Source organism: Syngnathoides biaculeatus, chromosome 4 (assembly GCF_019802595.1).
Source record: "Syngnathoides biaculeatus isolate LvHL_M chromosome 4, ASM1980259v1, whole genome shotgun sequence".
NCBI lineage: Eukaryota > Metazoa > Chordata > Actinopteri > Syngnathiformes > Syngnathidae > Syngnathoides > Syngnathoides biaculeatus.
Window position 1 is genome coordinate 18,851,325 of NC_084643.1, and position 19,147 is coordinate 18,870,471.

Consider the following 19,147-nt stretch of genomic DNA (forward strand, 5'->3'; position numbering starts at 1 on the left):
TAAAACAATCTTAAAATAAAGTTGAACGAGAACTGACCGGTAAGCACTGCCTTTGCAGAAGGGTCGGCCAGATCCAGTGCTGACTTTCCATCAGTGTTACGGATGTTGGGATCGGCTCCATGCTGGAGTAACACTACATGGGAAACAAAACAAACGCTTGAAAATTCTGTCTTGAAAAATATTCTCTAAACCACACCTAAGAATACTATGGCCCGCAGACCCAATCTTGGTCGATGGATGACCTTGTTCGGCCCGTGCGACGCAATCATTAATTTGGAAATAAATAAAAAAAAAAATATATGTATGCAATACAACTGTCGCTTTTATTTTGAAGTGCTATATTCTTATTTATGTCCGTGTGGACGCACATGCGAGTGTGAGCCGTGTAGGTAAACACCAACAAGTGACGCTAGCGGGGTTACCCTCAAGATGTCTGCTTAAAAAATTAACGAATGCTGTGTTTTCAACAAGAAATAGGACTGCCAAGTACTTCTTCACAGAAGTCAAAGGTAAAACCTTGTGCTTAATTTGTGGTACACAGGTCGCTGTGCTAAAAGGCTACAATTTGAATCACCACCACATGACCAAACATGAGGATGAATACAGAAATCTGTTTGATGAAGAGCACACAAGGGAGTATGGTGCATTGCTAACAAAACTGCGAAGCCAACATGGATTTTTTTTTCCCCCAAAACGTTTGCACACCAGAGATGCAGCCGTCAGAACAAGTTATTTAATTTCTTAAAGTCATCCAAAAAAGTAGGGCGTTTTCTGACGGAGAGTTTATTAAGGAGTGCTTATTGTTGCGCTGATATGCCCTGAGAAAAGGGGAGAATTTGAGAACGTGCCACTCTCCCAATGAGGTGGGTTGAAGACATCGCAGGGAACTTAGAGCTTCCGCTGAAGAACAGAGCGGCGAACTGACTATTTTTCTCTGATGTTGGATAAGAGCTGTGATAAACCTGACACTGCCCAGAGCATTAAATCAGTTTCTTGTACTTTTGGAGTAAAATGAGACAGAACATGGAGACATAAGCTATCACTGTGGCGTTAGGTGGCTCAGCCTGGGCAAAGTACTGAAGAGTGTCTGGGTTACCCAGATTAAGGGTTTCTGAGTGAAGAAAGGACATGAAATCCCACAGCATTTAAATGACGACTGGGTGGCAGACCATGTATTTCTTGTGGCTGGTGGAGGCTTTCATGAAAAAGTTGCAGCTTCTCTCAAGCCAAGTGGAGAGCAAGATTCTCACCCACTTGCCAACACTAAAGGAAGCAACAGGATCATCTGATAACCTCCACATGTACTCATCCATGATAGATGTCTGCATGGAGCATTTTCAAGATTTTAAAACCATTCAGAGTGAAATGCAGATGTTTTTTTCTCCCTTCAACTACAATGTCTAAAATGCACCAAGCGATGTTCAGATTGGAATGCACCGAACTGCAGTCTGACACTTCTGGCAGAGCACTTTAGGTCAGTCTCACAGCTGGATTTTTACTCTTCCCTCAAAGAGAACTTTCCACACCTGAAAAGGCAGGCTCAGAAGATTCGAGTCATCTTTGGATCAACTTACTACATATATGGAGAAACACTTCCAGTGATGAAGTTCAAGAAATCAAAACAACGATCCTCTATCACTGATGACCACCTCTCAGGTGTCCTACGCATAGCAACCTAAACCATTCAGCCAGATTTCAACTCCCTTGTTTAAAACCAAAACAGACTGGATTATTCTCACTGAAAAGGTAAAAATGAAGTGAAAACCAGTTTCAGTGTTTATGGTGATTAAAAAGTTCAAAATAAATTTCGCTGATGCGATGATTGTTTTGGTTTATTGCTTCTATATGACTACTTTCTTATTTAACACTCTACAGTTTGATATAGTCCATTAACATATTTACAGGATATTTTCATTCTAATTACCAGTACCAGCTATTCAAAATATAACATTTTATGCATTTTACAATGGGACACAGTTAAGAATTAAATTCAAATTATCAATCGTGCAGCTCCCTGACACAATTCTGGGTTCTCATATGCCCCCCCCCACCCCCCCCCCGCCATAAAAAATATACTGTTGCAGTTGTTTTGACCTAAACACCAATTGACCCATTGTCAGTTTGCAGTTTGAAATTCACACTCACAATTTCCAAGATTATGCATAAAGTAAAAAAGCCATGGATTGAAATTTACCTATGCACACATCTATCTTTCCTTTGATAGCTGCCTCATGCAGGGGAGTGTAATTCCAGTTATCTCTGGCGTTTGGGTCTGCACCCTGGCACAGGAGGAGGCCAACAACCTCAGCATGGCCAAAGGAGCAGGCATTGTGCAGTGGAATGAGCCCTCCATCATCCCTGGCATGGACATTGGCTCCTGTCTGTAGGAGATGCTCCACCACATCTTTCCTACCAAACCCTGAAGGAAGATACTTTCATTGTTTGCAATTCACAGAAACACATAATTGAGTAGATACGAATGAGACATGAGTAGAAACTGAATAACTAGCATAGTTAAACATAAACCAGACGACGTAGGATAGCCTGTTGGCTCGTTTGTTGTTAGCAGTATAGTACAATACAGGAGCTACGTAATTTTGTTGACTGATGCTGAAGATTACCTGGTAAACACGGTGTCAATGTCGTCTATTCTGGTTAAATAATTAAAACAAAAGAAAACACGACGAGAGGACACCGAACACATAGACGTCGGTAATCTGACGAACGATGATGTGACCGAGAGTTAGCTGGTTAGCTTAGCAATTCTTAGCCAGACATACCCGCGGCGAAATGCAGAGGAGTCGATTTTCGACCAGCCATGTCTTTTGCGTTTACGTTCACAGAGTCGACGAGCCGCTTCACTCTCGACACATCTCCATTGCGACATGCCTCGAACAACTCCCGGAAGGCTCCTACGATCCCGCTGATAGCGTCAGCGGGGCTTGTGGCCCCAGAACCGGGGCTCGAGACTCCGCTGCCGCCAGAGGTTGTCGTGCTTGAGCTCCCACTGCTCGCTAGGACCGGGGTAGGTAGGTCTGGAGAAGCCAGAGCGCCTTCAATTCCGCCGCTGCTTTCCCGCTCAGTTTCATGCGGAGTGTTGTTCACTGCCATCGGAGTAGGACCTGAAAGTGAGCTGTTCCTCGGCGGAGACTGTAAGCTATTCTGTTGCTGCTGCGCTATTGAGCGACGAGACAGAGGCACCGCCATGACAGCAGCTTGCAAGCAACAAAACAACTTATCTTCGAGTGCTCCGCCTTTCCGGTGTAGAGTGGTCAAGCTTCCGGTCGGGTCAGCCCTGCACGCATGCGGTATTCATTTACCTGTCACAGTTGCAAACGTGAATTTATATTTTCCAAGGAACATTTTTTATGGCCAAAACGTTTTTTTATGTTAATATCGTTGTTCCAAAATGACCCACAGCGTTTCATCTTTTTCCATCTAAACCCATCTTCCGCATCGTATTCTCTAACACCAACTGCCCTCATATCTTTTCTGACAACATCCATCAACCTTCTCTTTGGTCTGCCTCTCGCTCTTTTACCTGGCAGCTCCATCCTCAACACCCTTCTACCAATATACTCACTCTCTTGCCTCTGGACATGTCTAAACCATCGAAGTCTCTCTCGAACCTTGTCTCCAAAACATCCAACTTTGGCTGTCCTTCTAATGAGCTCAATTCTAATCCTATCCAACCTGCTCACTCCTAGCGAGAACCTCAACATGTTCATTTCTGACACCTCGAGTTCTGTTCCTCTTGTCTCTTCAGTGCTACCGTCTCTAATTCGTACTTCATGGCCAGTATCACCACTGTTGTATAACCTTTGCCCTTCATCTAACAGTGACTCTTCTGTCACAAAATACACAAGACACCTTCCGCTAGCTGTTCCAACCTGCTTGGACCCCTGAGAGGAATAAAGTTGATGAGCCACACAATGAAGTTATTGGAAAGAGTAGTGGAGGCTAGACTCAGGACAGCAGTAAGTATCTGCGAGCAATAGTATGATTTCAAGCCCAGAAAGAGTACCACAGATGCATTATTTGCCTTGAGTATGCTAGTGGAAAAGTATATAGAAGGTCAGAAGGAGCTACATTGTGTCTTTGTGGATCTAGAGAAGGCCGATGACAGAGTACCAAGAGAGGAACTGTGGTACTGCATACGTAAGTCTGGTGTGGCAGGAAAAAAATGTTTGAATTGTACAGGACATGTATGAGCGCAGCAGAACAGTGGTGAGGTGTGCGGTATGTGTGACAGAAGAGTTTAAGGTGGAGGTGGGATTGCATCAGGGATAAGCTTTGAGCCCCTTTCTGTTTGCTGTGGTAATGGATAGGCTGACAGATGAGGTTAAACATGTTCCCTTGGAACATGATGTTCGTCGATGACATTGTAATCTAGAGTGCAAGCAGGGAGCAGGTGACGGAACAATGAGAACGATGGAGGCATGCACTGGAAAGGAGAGGAATGAAGATTAACTGAAGTAAAACTGAATATATGTGCGTGAATGAGAGGGGTGCCTCTACACCCTTCAAGAGTGAGGCTCCAGGGAGAAGAAATAACAAGGGTGGACGACTTTAAATACTTGGGGTTGAAAATCCAGAGCAATGGTGAGTGTGGTAAGGAAGTGTGGAAATGGGTCCAAGCAGGTTGGAACAGCTGGCGGAAGGTGTCTGGTGTGTTATGTGAAAGAAGTGTCTCTGCTAGGATGAAGGGTAAAGTTTATAAAACATGATGTAGACTCCCAGATATCTCTACAGATTTAGGATGATGTACAGATTAGAGATAGTGGCATTGAAGGGACAACAGGAAGCAGAGCTGGAGATGGCAGAAATGAACACGTTGAGGTTTCACTAGGAGTGAGCAGGTTGGATAGGATTAGAAATGAGCTCATTAGAGGGAGAGCTAAAGTTATATGTTTTGGAGACAAGGTTTGAAAGAGCAGACCTCGATGGTTTGGACATGTCCAAAGGCGAGAGAGTGAGTACATTGGTAGAAGGGTGCTGAAGATGGAGTTCCCAGGCAAAAGAGCGAGAGGAAGACCAAAGAGAAGGTTGATGGATGTTGTGAGGGAAGACATGAGGGCAGTGGGTGTTAAAGAGGAAGATCCAGGATTTCGACTTAGATGGAAAGAGATGACACGGTGTGGTGACCCCTAAACAGGACAAGCCGAAAGAAGAATTAAATGTGTTTGATATGAATAACAAATGTGAACAAATGTTTTTTTTTTTAAGATCACTTGTATTCAGCCCCTCCTTGCTCTCACACAGCGAGAGATGTGCGCATGTGGCCTCTGACCCCCCCACAAGCCCTTCAAATCACTTCCTTATTCCTGGTACCTTTTATGAACTTCTTCTTTTTCTTTCTGCTTGTCCCGTGAGAGGTCGCCACAGCATGTCATTCTTTTCCATCCAAGCCTATCACGTGCATCCTCCTCTTTAACACCCACTGTCCTCATGTCCTCCTATGTTTTATAAACTTTGCCCTTCAGAGTGGAGACTCCTCTGTCACATAGAACACCAGACACCATCCGTCAACTGTTCCATCCTGCTTGTACCAGTTTCTTCACTTCGATTGACGATTGCTCTGTATTGTTGATCCCAAGTATTTTAAGTCATCCACCCTCGCTATCTCTTCTACCTGGAGCTTCACTCTTCCTCCTGTGCCCCTCTCATTCACACACATATATTCCGTTTTACTTTGGCTAATCTTCATTCCTCTCCTTTCCAGTGCGTACCTCCATCTTTCTAATTGTTCCTCCGCCTGCTCCCTGCTTTCACAGCAGATTACAATATAATCTGCGGACATCATGGTCCAAGGGGATTCCACTCTAACCTAGTCTGAAAGCCTATCCATTACTACCGCAAACAGGAAAGGGTTCAGCGCGGATCTCTGATGCAGTCCCACCTCTACCTCAAATTCTTCTGTCACACCTATGGCACATCTTACCGCTGTTCTGCTGCCCTCATATACGTCCTGTACTATTCTAACATATTTCTCCGCCACACCAGACTTGTGTCTGCAGTACCACAGTTCCTCTCTTGGTACTCTGTCATAGGCTTTCTCCAGGTCTACGAAAACACAATGTAGCTCCTTCTGACCTTTACGGTACTTTTCCACGACCATCCTCAAAGCAATTAATGCATCTGTGGTACTCTTTCTAGGCATGAAACCATACTGTTCCTCACACATACTTACTTCTGTCCTGAGTCTAGCCTCCACTAATCTTTCCCATAACTTCATTGTGTGGCCCATCATCTTTATTCCTCTATAGTGTCTACAGTTCTGAATATTGTCTTTGTTCTTAAAAATGGGAACTACCACACATTTCCTCCATTCTTCAGGCATCTTCTCGCCCGCTAGTATTCTGTTGAACGGTTTCTTTCGGCTTGTCCCTTTCGGGGTCGCCACAGCGCGTCATCTCTGATAAACGCACATATATGTTTGGCACAATTTTTACGCTGGATGCCCTTCCTGACGCAACTTCTCCCTTCTCAGGGAGTGGAGGCCCCAGTGGGATACAAACCCACAACCCCTGGTTTACCAAACCAGTGCTCTCACCACTGAGCTACGGGGCCTCCCTAGTATTCTGTTGAACAAGTTGGTAAAAAAAAAAAACCTCCAGTCACCTCTACAAAACGCTTCCATACCTCCACTGGTATGTAATCAGGACCAACTGTCCATTTTTCATTCTGTTCAGTGCCTTTCAAACTTCCCCCCTTACTAATCATTGCCACTTCCTGGTCATTCACGATTGCCTCTTCTACTCTACCTTCTCTCCCATTTTCTCCATTCATTAACGTCTCAAAGTACTCTTTCCATCTACTTATCACACTACTGGCATCAGTCAACATATCTCCATTGCTGTCATTGATCACCTTTACTAGCTGCACATCCTTCCCATCTCCATCCCTGTGTCTGGCCAACCTGTAGAGATCCTTTTCTCATACTTTCGTATCTAACCTGGTGTACATGTCATATGCCTCTGTTTCGCCTTCGCCCTACGACGCATCCCAATGTATTCCTTTCGCTTTTCCTTAGTTCTGTCCGTGTCCCACTTCTTCTTCCCAAAATTCTCTTTCCTTGGATGACTTCCTGTATTTTAGTGTTCGTGCATCACAACAAACTTAAAGCCAATGCTTTCTGAAGGATAGCTTACACGAAATGATGGACAACGCGACGATGAACTTCAAGTGCGTTCGGTTGTTGCTTGCTTTTTTTTTTCTTTCCTTTATTGAACATTAACGGTTGTTGCTTGCTGACACAAAGGAAGTTCGATCTCTTCAAACGTACTCGGCACAAACAAATGAGTGCTGCCACCCAAAGGTTAGATGCGAAATCACACTAAAGCATTAAATTAACAAGGCTGTGTACAAATGTAACTGATTAACTGCAAAAAATAATAAAATATGCAAAACAGAAGAGTCCCTTATAACATCTTGCAGGGGAGAACACTCCGCCTGACATTGTGCAAATGTCACTCCTCTGTTTACATTGTCATTTTCTCATGATCCTTAATTCTTTTTGGGAAGTAGGATGGCCTCAGACAGAGGTCTGAGGAATGTCTTGACAGTGTCCAGAGTGGTTCTCCTGACTTCTATCTTCCTAACCTTCCCATCACTGCTCGGGAAGGTTGAGGTGACCAGTCCCATCCGCCACTCGTTACGAGGGTGTTGGTTATCCTTCAGAAGCATGATGTCTCCCGTCCGCAGGTTTCGATGTGCTGCAAATAAAAAAAAATTGATAGTCATTATTGTAGCCTGTGCTGTTTTATCAACTCCCATTTAGCCAGCACGTCTTGAAATAATGTAGTCACCTCCCAGATTTGGTGGTCATAATTCAATGAAACATGCTTTGCAACAGCTAAAAAATGAATGTGAGGGATGATTTGTTAGATGTTTTATAATGAAATATTAATGTAAAACAATAATTATACTTGACCTACAATGTTGATCAGACTATCAATTGGAGAGTGCTCACAGTCTCTGCCCCAAAGATGGCCTGACACTACAGGTAGAGGAATAGGTTATTTTGCCAACAGCCAGGACCAGTCATGTCATCTGGTAACAACACCAACAACCCACTTATCACCCCAAACTAGAGATTTGAATCAGAAAACACCACATCAAAACATTTTTTTTTAAATTAAAAGTTGTAATATTTATAATCATAGCTATAATCTAGTTGCCTCAATGCAACTCTTGCAGATTACTCTGACATGGATGACATTCAAACTCACAAAAACCAGATTGGATCAGTCTAATTTTAATTTTACTGTGATGAAATCTTCTTTTCATACAAAGAAATGCATGGCCAAAGATGGTGCATCCAATGTGATTTGAATGAGTGTGGAAGGTCGTCACTTCACCTCACGTTCTTGTGTCATGTAAAAGGTGGAGACACACACACACATAGCATAGCTGAAATTCCTGTTGCACAGTACCACTACAGATAGTAGTGGATTTAAGCAGGGGTGTTTATTCACCATTTCAGGAGTGGTGGTAAATTGCTCAGGAGTAAGCCATCTTTCCTCTTCTGATCAAATGCTCCACTCTTTCATTGTCCATGTTACTCCTGTAGTGACTTCCTTCTGTCTCCGTGTATCAATTCCAATACTATTGAGAGCCAATAGTACCTGTGCCGAGTAAAATGTATTAATGAAATGTATAGTGGTGATTAAAGTGCTACGGAAGTCATCTTTATGTAGATATGTGCATATCAGTACCTGAATAACTCTCAAAAGTGGTCATTCAGCAACCACACTAATAAACCCATGGACGGCTGGCTATAGGTGTTGTGATTCCAATGCCAATTTCATTACTATTATCAACTATACACTGTGTACACACCCACACACACACAGCTTTACATGCAATTATATTTAAAGTCCCTTGAATGAAAAACCAACGTTGTCACATAGTCTGAAAACCTTGTAGTCACTTTAAAATATTGCTGGCCTAAAGGATTGAGGGTAATATCTTTCATAAATGTTGGTACGAGTAACTTTCCGAAACATTTTTAGAATTTGACCGACCTATCCAAGTTTTCCTGGGTCATCTTGCTCGGCTAATCAAGAAACATTGAGACTGAGAACCATCAAAGAAGCGCTATCTTCCATTATTCTTGTGCGGATATCTGCTCTCTTTTAACCCACTAAGGTATATATTTTTTCCCCTCACCGGTCATGTTTCTCAATACAGTATATGATATTCGAATTACTAACATGTGGCAATAGTTACAATGCTGCAGTCCTTTTATATTTTAACATGATCCCCAAACGAATGCTGACATTAAAACAAAGAATGATTCTGTAAAATCAAATGAAGAAAATACTCATTTTGTTTTTAACTATTTTAATTGAACACCCCAAAACATTTCTTGCTTAGACTCATAGGTGTGTTAAAACCTTTGCCAACTGTGATCAGGGAGAGAGGAAGGATACACCTTAGACTGGTCAACATTCAATCATAGGGCACTGAACAGTCATTTCTTTTTAATTTGAATCCAACAGAAAAACAAAGCAATTTTCCGATGTCAACATATTTAGGAACTTAACTGGAAAACAAGACAACTTTCAAAGAAAAAAAAGTTTGTCAGCCAGATGGATGGATGGCTCTGAATGTAGGTACTGGCCTGAAAGGTAAGCCAGTTTGTGCGCATATTTGCATGGTGCTGGAACTCGAATTGTTCCAGGCCAGTTCCAATATAAATGGCACATTTTGAAGGTCAGCCTGTTGGATACAAAAGTCAATGTAAAAAAATGTAATGTAATGTAAAAAAAGATTTTGAATCAGTATGTTGACAAAATATGTAAAAGGGTACCCGTAGAGAGATGCACAATGTTTGGTCACTCTGTATTGGATAAGCACAGTCATAAATTGAATGAAATCCCAATTCCAATTAGAATCTCTCTCATTGCAGTGTACAATCACTCAATGATCATAATGTATAGGGAGTGGGAATGGCCAATGCCATTTTACTACATATCACAAGTCCAAACAAAAAACTTAACTACTATAAATAATGATGTCAAACAAAACACTTTTTTGCTTGAATTTTATAGCAAATGCTTTTGAATGCTTTAACCTTGTCATTTTGTGCTGTTTCAATTTAAGTTCATTGTACCCATTCAGTGAGTGAACAAATACATTTTAAAAGTACACCATCAGTATCTAAAATAATATATGGGTAAAAAAATAACCTTTGTAGATGATCTGGCATTAGGTTTGCTGTATTGTACAGGGTAATGTAGTGGGTAGGAAGTCCGCATCCCTGGCGAACGTGATGTGCCATTAGGTAGAAGTCCACCCTATGTAAGGAAAAGAGAAGAGATTGAAGACAGACAGAAAATAATTCTTGGGGCATAATCGCACAAAGCCTTTTGGTCCACACCGGACTTTTAAAATTGTTCCACCTGTGACAGCTTTTTTTTTTTTTTTTTAATCATTGCTGAGAGATCACATTAATCACAACTGTTCACGCACCTCCCTGCGGACGCCACAGGTTTTTATTATTTTTTATTTCTAGTTGGCCAGGGTGTTTTATCCATCCATCCATTTTCTTAGCCGCTTATCCTCAAAAGGGTCACAGGGAGTGCCGGAACCTATCCCAACTCAACGGGGAGGAGGCGGGGTACACCCTGAACTAGTTGCTAGGCAATCGCACAATCCCACCTGGAGGCAATTTGGAGTGTCCAATTAATGTTGCATGATTTTGGGGTGTGGGAGGAAACCGGAGTGGCCAGAGAAAACCCAGGCAGGCAGAACATGCAATCTCCACACAGGCGGGTCCAGGATTGAACTCGGGACCTCAGAACTGTGAGGCCAACGCTTTACCAGGTGCGCCACCGTGCCGCCGGGTGTTTTATCGATAATTATTTTTTGGGGGGTCACAGAAAGAACCCTTGGTCTCTCTTCATCGCCTCTAAATGCACTCTTGTCCTGATGGTTTTTAGAATTTATTTGGTCTTAAAACCACAGACAAAAATAAAATATCCATTATTTTACCATACAGGAAAGAGAAAGTCACATTAGAAGTTTAAAGCCCAAGTGTCATCCCTACCAACATTCTAAAATAGATGTTGAAATTAAAAATACATATAACATTATTCACTTCAATGTCTATACGAAAAAATAAATATGAGGGAAGAGCACGTCATCCATGTGCAAAGTTGTGGAAGTGTCATTCGACATCCAAGTGATCGCCATATTGGTTGCATCTACTGCACCCCAGACTTTCGGCATTGAAAACACGCTGTGGCCCCTACTATGGGACACGTCCCTTCAGACATGGAAGCTTTTTTCGAAGAAGAGAACATCTCACAATCGAGTGAAGTGTCTGGGGCAATATTACCCTATTGTTTCAAGCCATATTTAGATGATATGCAGATCCCTTTTAAATAACAACAGACTCCCAGACAGTGAGCCATTTCGGCCGAAGCCGTGCTCGTCCGCAAGTCACAGCTTCAAGTGTCAGGTATTCAAATACTTATTTGCAGCTGTTTGACAAATCTAAAAAAAAAAAAAAAATCATACATTGTCATTTCTGGATTTTTCTTTTTAGATTACCTCTGTCACAGAGGACATGCACATATGATGAAAATTTCACACCACTTCATGATTTCTAAGTGCGAGAACTTGCAATATAGCAGGGTGTTTAAATGCTTATTTTCTTCACTGTACATGTTGAGTATGACAGCAGACACTCATTTGACACAGAACTATTTTTTTAAACTTACAGTTGTGCAAAAGATGCATTTTTTTTTTTTTTTTTTTTTTTTTAGCATTTAGAGCAATTATAATGCCCATTAGAGTGAAAGTCTAGTGTAATAACCATTGTAGAATGGGTGTGAAGACTTCAAGGAGTGCATGCAGTTTAAAGCGACTAGTTGTGTGATAGTCTACAACAGACTTTTTTACCCCAACATCTACTTTTCAAGCAGCCAGTCTCTCACGATCTACCGACAGGGTGTGGGGGGCACGCACAGCCGTGGAGAAAACATGAGAGAGCTTAAATAGGAGGCTAGCTCGTTAGAATGCGCCTCTATGTGTGTGCGATTGACATCTGCTACACCTAAATCAAGCGACGATATGGATGATAGGCTGTTGTCCTCTTTTTTGTCTTTTGGGACGCCGTCATGCAATTGACCAAAACTACCTAGACAAATTGACCACCCCTGGTCTATAATACATCATACTAATTGGCCCAGCTGGATGTAAAAACAAATTTGAGGTAGAAAATTAGCAGCATGTTGCAGTTTAATTGTATGTTAATGATTCAAAAATTTTAATGTAAGAGGGAAGAAATTGTTGGAATGATCGCTAGTTTTTTTAGATTTGCATTGATCATTAGTGCCTACTACCCGAGGGGAGGAGTGAGAAGAGTTTGTGGCAAGGATGTGGAAGCTGTGATAGAATCCTGCCTGCTCTTGTCCTAGTTCAGGTGGCATGCAAGTCCTCAAGGGTGGCTAGGGTGGTGCCAACAAACCGTTCAGCAGTTTTGATTGTCTGTTCCAGTCAGAGTTTGTCCTTTTTTGTGGCAGCCCCAAACCAGACTGTAAAGGAGTTACACTGTACTGATTTGATGAGTGCTGTTAAGATCAGTCCCAGCAGTTCTCATGCCAGGCCATGCTTCTTCACAAGCCACAGGAAGTACAGTGCAGTGAAGAAGTATTGGCCCCCCTCTCGATTTCAGTTTTTTTTTTTCACATCTATCACACACAAAGGTTTCAAAACATCTAACCAATTTTAATATCACGTAGAGACAACACAAGGAACTACAAAATGCAGTTTTTTTTTATGACAATTCAATTTATTAAGGCACAAAAAAATTCCAAACCTTTCTGACGCTTTGTGAAAAAGTACCCCCTTGTTAAATCACAAAGTCACCGTGACTAACCACAAATTTGGGAAAGGTGAGTTCAATTCCCAAACCTCATTACCACCATACTTGTTGAATCAAGAAATCATTAGAACATGTCAGAGAACATTAAGTAGCTGTCATGATCCTGCTGCTCCAGCCCGGGCTGTGCGGGTGCCCGCGCAGTTGCGCTGATTGGGAGGCGCACACTAGCGCCTCATGCGGGATGATTATCCTGTGTATTTATATGACGCCGATGACGACTGGTCCGCGCCAGATCGTTGAGCTTCATGCCCCGTTCGAGTAGTTCCGTATCCCTGATCGTCAACCCGTGTGTACCGACCTCCGCCTGTTCTCCGACCGACCCTGTAAGCCTGACTCCCTTGACACTTCTGCCTTCCTTGATTGATCTCCCGTGTACCGACTCCTGCCTGCCCGCTCACCTGCTCTCTTCGCCCGACGTCCCGGCTACCGATGCTGCACCTGACTGCCTGCCCGATCCCCGACCACGGAATAATAAACGTTTCTGAAAGACACTGGCCAAAAATGCATCCATGGGAGAGTTCCCTGGCGAAACCCCCTGCTGTGGGCAAAGAATACAAAGTCTCATCTCACATTTGCCCAAAAACATCTTGATGATCGTAATGACTTTTGGAAAAACATTCTGTGAACTGACGAGTCAAATATATAACATTTTGGAAGGTCTGCGCCCCGTTTTATCTGGTGTAAAATTAACACAGCATTTGATAAAACAAAAAATGTCAACAGTGAAGCATGGCAGTGGCAGTGTGATGGTCTTGGACAGCTTTGCAGCCTCTGGACCAGGACAACTTGCTGTAATAATGAATTCTAGAGTGTACCAGAAAATCCTGAAGGACAACATCCGGCCATCAGTTTATGCCTTCAAACACAAGCTCTCTTGGATCATGCAGTAGGACAACAATCCCAAAACACACCAGCAACTCCACGTCTGAATGGCTCAAAAATGATAAAAAAAATTAAGGTTTTGGAGTGGCCAAGTCAAAGTCCGGATTTAAATCCAATTCAGATATTGTGGTGGCCTTAAACAGACAGTTCATGCTAGAAAACCGTCCCATCTAACGGAGTTGAAACATTTCTGCAAAGTAGTTTGACACAAAATTCCTCCACAGCGATGTGAAAGACTAATCACTAGTTATTGTAAACGCTTGATTTCAGTTATTGCTGCCAAGGGTGGAACAACCTATTATATTCACAGGGCAATTACATTTTCACAGAGGTTCTGAAAGGTTTGTTTATAATGTGCCTTGAGAAATTCAATTGTCATATGAAAACTGTATTTTGTATTTCCTTGGGTTGTCTCTGTTTGATATTAAAATTGGCATGAAGATTTGAAAACTTTGTGTAAGGCAAAAAAAAAAAAAAAATCAGGAAGGGGCGAATCCTTTTTCACAGCATTGTACATCCTTTGCTTGGCTTTTTTGAGGATGAAGTTGATATTTTTCTCCCACTTCAGGTCGTGTGAGATTGTAGTTCTCAGGAACTCAAAGGTCTTGACGGTTGACACAAGACAGTTGGACAGCATGGTGAAGGATGCCTCCTGAAGTCCACAATCACCTCTATGAGTCTTTAGTGTCTTAAGCTCCAGGTTTGTCCCCCACACCGGTGCGTTCAGATGCAGTCGTTTGTGTAGAGAGAGAAGAGCAGCAGCAAGAGGACACAACCTTGTGGTGCCTCGGTGCGTGTGAATGAGGTGGTGTCCCTCACCTGTTGTGTCCTGCCTGTGGGGAAGTTGTAGATCGACTGGCAGATGGCAGGCGAGACGCTGAGCTGGAGAAGCTTGGATGAGAAGAGTTCAGGGATGATGGTGTTAAACTAAGAGCTGAAGTCCACGAACAGGATCCTCGAATTGGATGGCTTGCTTTCGAGATGTAAAGGAATAAAGTGCAGACCCATGTCGACGGCATCATCCGCAGATCTGTTAGCTTGATAGGCAAACTGCAGTGGGTTCAGCTGGGGACCTGTGATGTGGTCCAGCACAAGGCGTTCAAACAACTTAATGACCACAAATGTCAAGGCAACAAGCCTGTAGTCATTAAAACCTGAGACTGCTGCTTTTGTTTGAGACCGGTATGATGAGTTTGAAGCAGGTTGGTACTTCACACAGCTCTAGAGACCTGTTGAAAATCTTTGTGAAGACGAGAGCAAGTTGGTCTGGGTTGGATGGAGACAGACAGTACACCGTTGTGTTTGGCCAGTGGTGATGCACGATTAGTCACGTTAAACTGATCTCTTTGCACAATTGTCATTGCACTGGCCTATAACGGGAACCGCGAATGAGTAAAGGCACTCTGCACAAGCTTAACACAATGTGGGTCACTGGACTGGCACGCACGCACGCACGCACGCACGCACGCACGCACGCACGCACGCACGCACACGCACGCACGCACGCACGCACGTCTACACCGTGCGCTGGCTGCAGTTTCCTCGCTCCGTCGGGGATGGGGGTGCAGTATCTGGTCGATTGTGAGGGGTATAGCCCTGAGGAGTGGTCCTGGGTTCCTTCCCAGTTTATTGTCGACCCCTCATGCCTCGCATCCTGAGTCTCCTGGGGCATCCGGGGCTGGGCGCTAGAGGGGTTGGTACCAGTCAAGGGCATGTCTTTCCTTGACCCGGTGCACACCTGCTCCGGTGACCAGACGCCCACCTAATTCTTATTTGCAGTGATTACTGTCAATTTATATTGCCACGTGTGTGGTTTGGCCCTTCACCAGATCATTCTACCTTGACGTCACGTTCCCGCAATTCCATGTTCACCTCTTTGATCCTTTGTGTACCGAACCGTGGCTTGTTGACGACCTTGCTTCTTTGCCGTGTGATTCTGACATTGTTGCCTGTTTGCCTTGGATTGAATAAATACGAGGCTCCAGGGAGAAGAGATAGCGAGGGTGGATGACTTCAAATACTTGGGGTCAACAATCCAGAGCAGTGGTGAGTGTGATAAGAAAGTGAACAAACTGGTCTAGGCAGGTTAGAACAGCTGGAGGTAGGTGTCTGGTGTGTTATGCGACAGAAGAGTCTTTGCTAGGAATCAAGGCTAAGTTTATAAAACAGTGGTGAGTCCAATCATGATGTACGGATTACAGACAGTTGCAATGAAGAGACAACAGGAACCAGAGCTGGAGGTGACAGAAATTAAGATGTTGAGGAGGGACATTCAAGGTTAGATGTATGGGAGACAAAGTTATAGAGAGCAGACTTCGATTGTTTGGACATGTCCAGAGGACAGATAATTAGTATACCTGTAGAAGGGTGATTAGTATTGAGCTGCCAGACAAGAGAGTGACAGGAGGACCAAAGAACAGGTTGACGAATGTCGTGAAGGAAGACATGAGGGCAGGTGGTGTTAAGAGAGGAGGATGAAGGCAGGATGAGCCAAAAGAAAAAAGTATGATAATTTGTGGTTTTATTAAACAAAACAAACACTGTTATACTAAGTCTGCGACATGGTGGCACAAGTAGTTAGAGTGTTGGCCTCACAGTTCTGAGGACCGGGATTCAAATCCCAGCCCTGCCTGTGTGGAGTTTCCATGTTCTCCCCTTGCCTGCGTGGGTTTTCTCCGGGCACGCCGGATTCTTCCCACATCCCAAAAACATGCATTAATTGGAGATTCTAAATTGCCCCTTGGTGTGATTGTGAGTGCGACTGTTAGTCTTTATGTGCACCGTGATTGGCTGGGAACCCGTTCAGGGTGCCTGTTGATAGCTGAGATGGGCTCTAGCGCTCCCACAACCCTTGTGAGGATAAGCCAATCAGAAAATGGATTGATATACTAAGTCTGTCAGTCATTCTATGGAGGTCTGAACAAAAAATATGGGAATTTTATCAAATGCCCACGTATCACCTTCAATTTAAATGTGCCATCATTAATAATCATCTCAAAAACTCTGGTGTAAGCACTATAGGTTTTACAGAAGTTAAATGTATTACCATCTTAACTGCCTTTTTCTTAATGACTTCAAGGTTTAAGATAGTCAGCAGCAGCTTGCCTGTGCAATAAGCTGCGATTTACATATGATCCGATTAGTGATCTAAAATAAAAATAATTGGCACGCAGTCTATCAAAATTATAATAAGTGGCAGCCCTACTGTATATAATATTGGATTTAAAAGCAGTTTTATGAGATCGGTGATAGTTGGGGACCTGACTCATTTACTCCCCGAGTAAATTGAACCCCCAGAAATTGTGGGATTTAAAAAAAAAATACACTGACCAGTATTTTTGAGTGAGCGTGTGATCCAGAACAGTTCCAGGTGAAGGCGAGCCAAAGCTGCTTCCAACATAGGAATAGAGGGTAGTGCTGATTCTCTTTTGAACCACAATGAAGACAAGTTTTGGCTCATAGGTGGGAAATGTCTTGAAGCATTTGATCAACTGAGGGATCTCATAATCCTCAACCATCTTGAGCTGACCATCTGACACGCCATCCCGATATACCACAATCCGTTCTGGGAAGCAATGGTTGACCTGCATAGAAAGTTATACATATATTGGCTATGGCGTTTTTTCAGTACATACAGTATATTGAATCATTACATAGCAAAGAACAAACTTAACATGGAACACATTTATTAACCTACCAAATATTCATCCAATACTAATATCCCAGTCACCACAAATGCAAATTTACAAGATGATATGCTTTGCTGATTTAAATTTCTTTTTAAATGATGTGGACATATGCTAGTGTTTAATTCACTATCCATGTAACAAGATGATGTTCATTCAATTACATAATGCTGTTCTTCATTCGCGGTCTGCGTATAAAAGGAGAAGGTATAATGCCTTACATTGATTTTATTTTAATTCCCATATTTGACATTTTAAGTTGAATGTATTTTTTCCAATGTGCAAAAGTGTTTAACAAAATAACTGGAGGAAATTCTTCTTATTTTTTTGTCTTTATTTTTTGCTGATCTGAAAAAAATGATTGCTTGCAATTATGTAACCCTTTGCCCAACAATGGAAATATAAATGTGGCGGCTATATGTGCATGATCGAATAGTTAACTTGCTGAAAAAGCTAGCTGTAGCAAACAGGTTGAAAAACCATCCTTTAGAGAAATGCTGTAAACCTTTGAGGCAGTACGAATCTTGACGCAAAAACAGGAGGGTGGGATTTCATGGACTATAAACATCACATTAGTGAGCAGAAGACAGCCGACCCTGACGCTTTCCTTTTTGTGTCTTTGGATTTCAACCATGCTGATCCAAAAACATTTGTTTCTAAAACTCTACACATGCATTCACTTTTCAACATGGGGATATAACACTCTGGAGCCAGAGGGGAGCCGACAGTGCCCTTTCCGCTCCCCAACTTGGTGCCTGAGTAGTCTCCGGGGCCTCTTTCTGGTAAGAAGTGCCCTGAGCAACTCAACAGCAGGGCGGCCGGGAGTCTTCTGAATCAGATGCCTCAGCCACCAAATCTGGCTGGTCTCTCAATGCGGAGGACCACTGGCTCCACTCTTCAATGTGCAGCTCGACTCTGAGCCCCTCCCAGATGACTGAGCACAACACCCTATCTCTAAGAGAGAGCCTGGACACCCTTCATAGGTAACTCATTTCGGCTTCTTGTATCCGGGATTTTGTTCTTTCGGTCATGTTCCACAGCTCGTGACCATAGGTAAGGCTAGGAATGTAGATCGACCGGTAAATCGAGAACTTCACCTTCCGACTTAGCTCGCTCTTAAACGTAACGGATTGATACACAGTCCATCACTGCAGACGCTGCACCGATCCACATGTCCATTTACCACTCCATTATTTACTCACTCATGAACAAGACCTCAAGATACTTGAAGTCCTCCACTTGGGCCATGATCTCATCCCTGACCTAAAGAGGCCATGCCACGCTTTCCGACTGAGGACCATGGTCTCAGATTTGGAGGTGCTGATTCTCATCCCAGCCGCTTCACATTTGGCACTTTAAACTGCATACACATCTTGAGGTCTTGACACCGTTTGCACAATACTCAATGCACTGCACAATCCCTCTAATGGGTATTTTGATTGTTCTAAATGCGGGAAAACCTTGCATCCTTTGCACAACTATTAGTTAAAAAGAACATTTTCCCTGTCAATTGTCTATCAATTTGGATGACCGCCATGTAGAACTGTCTCAACAGGTCACATGGCAAGTTGTCCTTCCTCAGACGCCCCAGAAGTGCATCTTATGCTGGGCTTTTTTGAAGATGGAATTGATGTTGATTTCCCAACTTCAGGTCATGAAAGACTGGAATACCCAGGAACTTGAA

The 19,147-nt window shown here is 43.0% G+C and overlaps 2 protein-coding genes across 11 annotated transcripts in view; both read right to left on the reverse strand.

Annotated features, from left to right (window-relative positions):
- LOC133499592 (poly [ADP-ribose] polymerase tankyrase-1) overlaps window positions 1-7,226 on the reverse strand; it is a 47,881-nt gene extending 40,655 nt beyond the window's left edge. For 2 of the 4 annotated variants that reach the window (XM_061817777.1, XM_061817776.1), the window contains exons 1-4: window positions 7,152-7,226; window positions 2,781-3,295; window positions 2,195-2,419; window positions 38-133 (exon numbers count right to left, since the gene is read on the reverse strand). In XM_061817777.1, the coding sequence (XP_061673761.1) occupies window positions 38-133; window positions 2,195-2,419; window positions 2,781-3,207 (748 nt within the window). In that variant the 5' untranslated portion in view covers window positions 3,208-3,295; window positions 7,152-7,226. Of the gene's footprint in view, window positions 1-37; window positions 134-2,194; window positions 2,420-2,780; window positions 3,438-6,955; window positions 6,982-7,151 lie in introns of those variants that run through there. The other 2 variants (XM_061817778.1, XM_061817779.1) reach the window with 2 other exon arrangements.
- Window positions 7,227-7,347: 121 nt separating this feature from the next.
- piwil2 (piwi-like RNA-mediated gene silencing 2) overlaps window positions 7,348-19,147 on the reverse strand; it is a 118,327-nt gene continuing 106,527 nt past the window's right edge. For 3 of the 7 annotated variants that reach the window (XM_061817783.1, XM_061817782.1, XM_061817784.1), the window contains 3 exons: window positions 17,108-17,361; window positions 10,194-10,301; window positions 9,346-9,723 (listed from right to left, as the gene is read on the reverse strand). In XM_061817783.1, the coding sequence (XP_061673767.1) occupies window positions 9,567-9,723; window positions 10,194-10,301; window positions 17,108-17,361 (519 nt within the window). In that variant the 3' untranslated portion in view covers window positions 9,346-9,566. Of the gene's footprint in view, window positions 7,716-8,477; window positions 8,628-9,343; window positions 9,724-10,193; window positions 10,302-17,107; window positions 17,362-19,147 lie in introns of those variants that run through there. The other 4 variants (XR_009794699.1, XR_009794700.1, XM_061817781.1 and 1 more) reach the window with 4 other exon arrangements.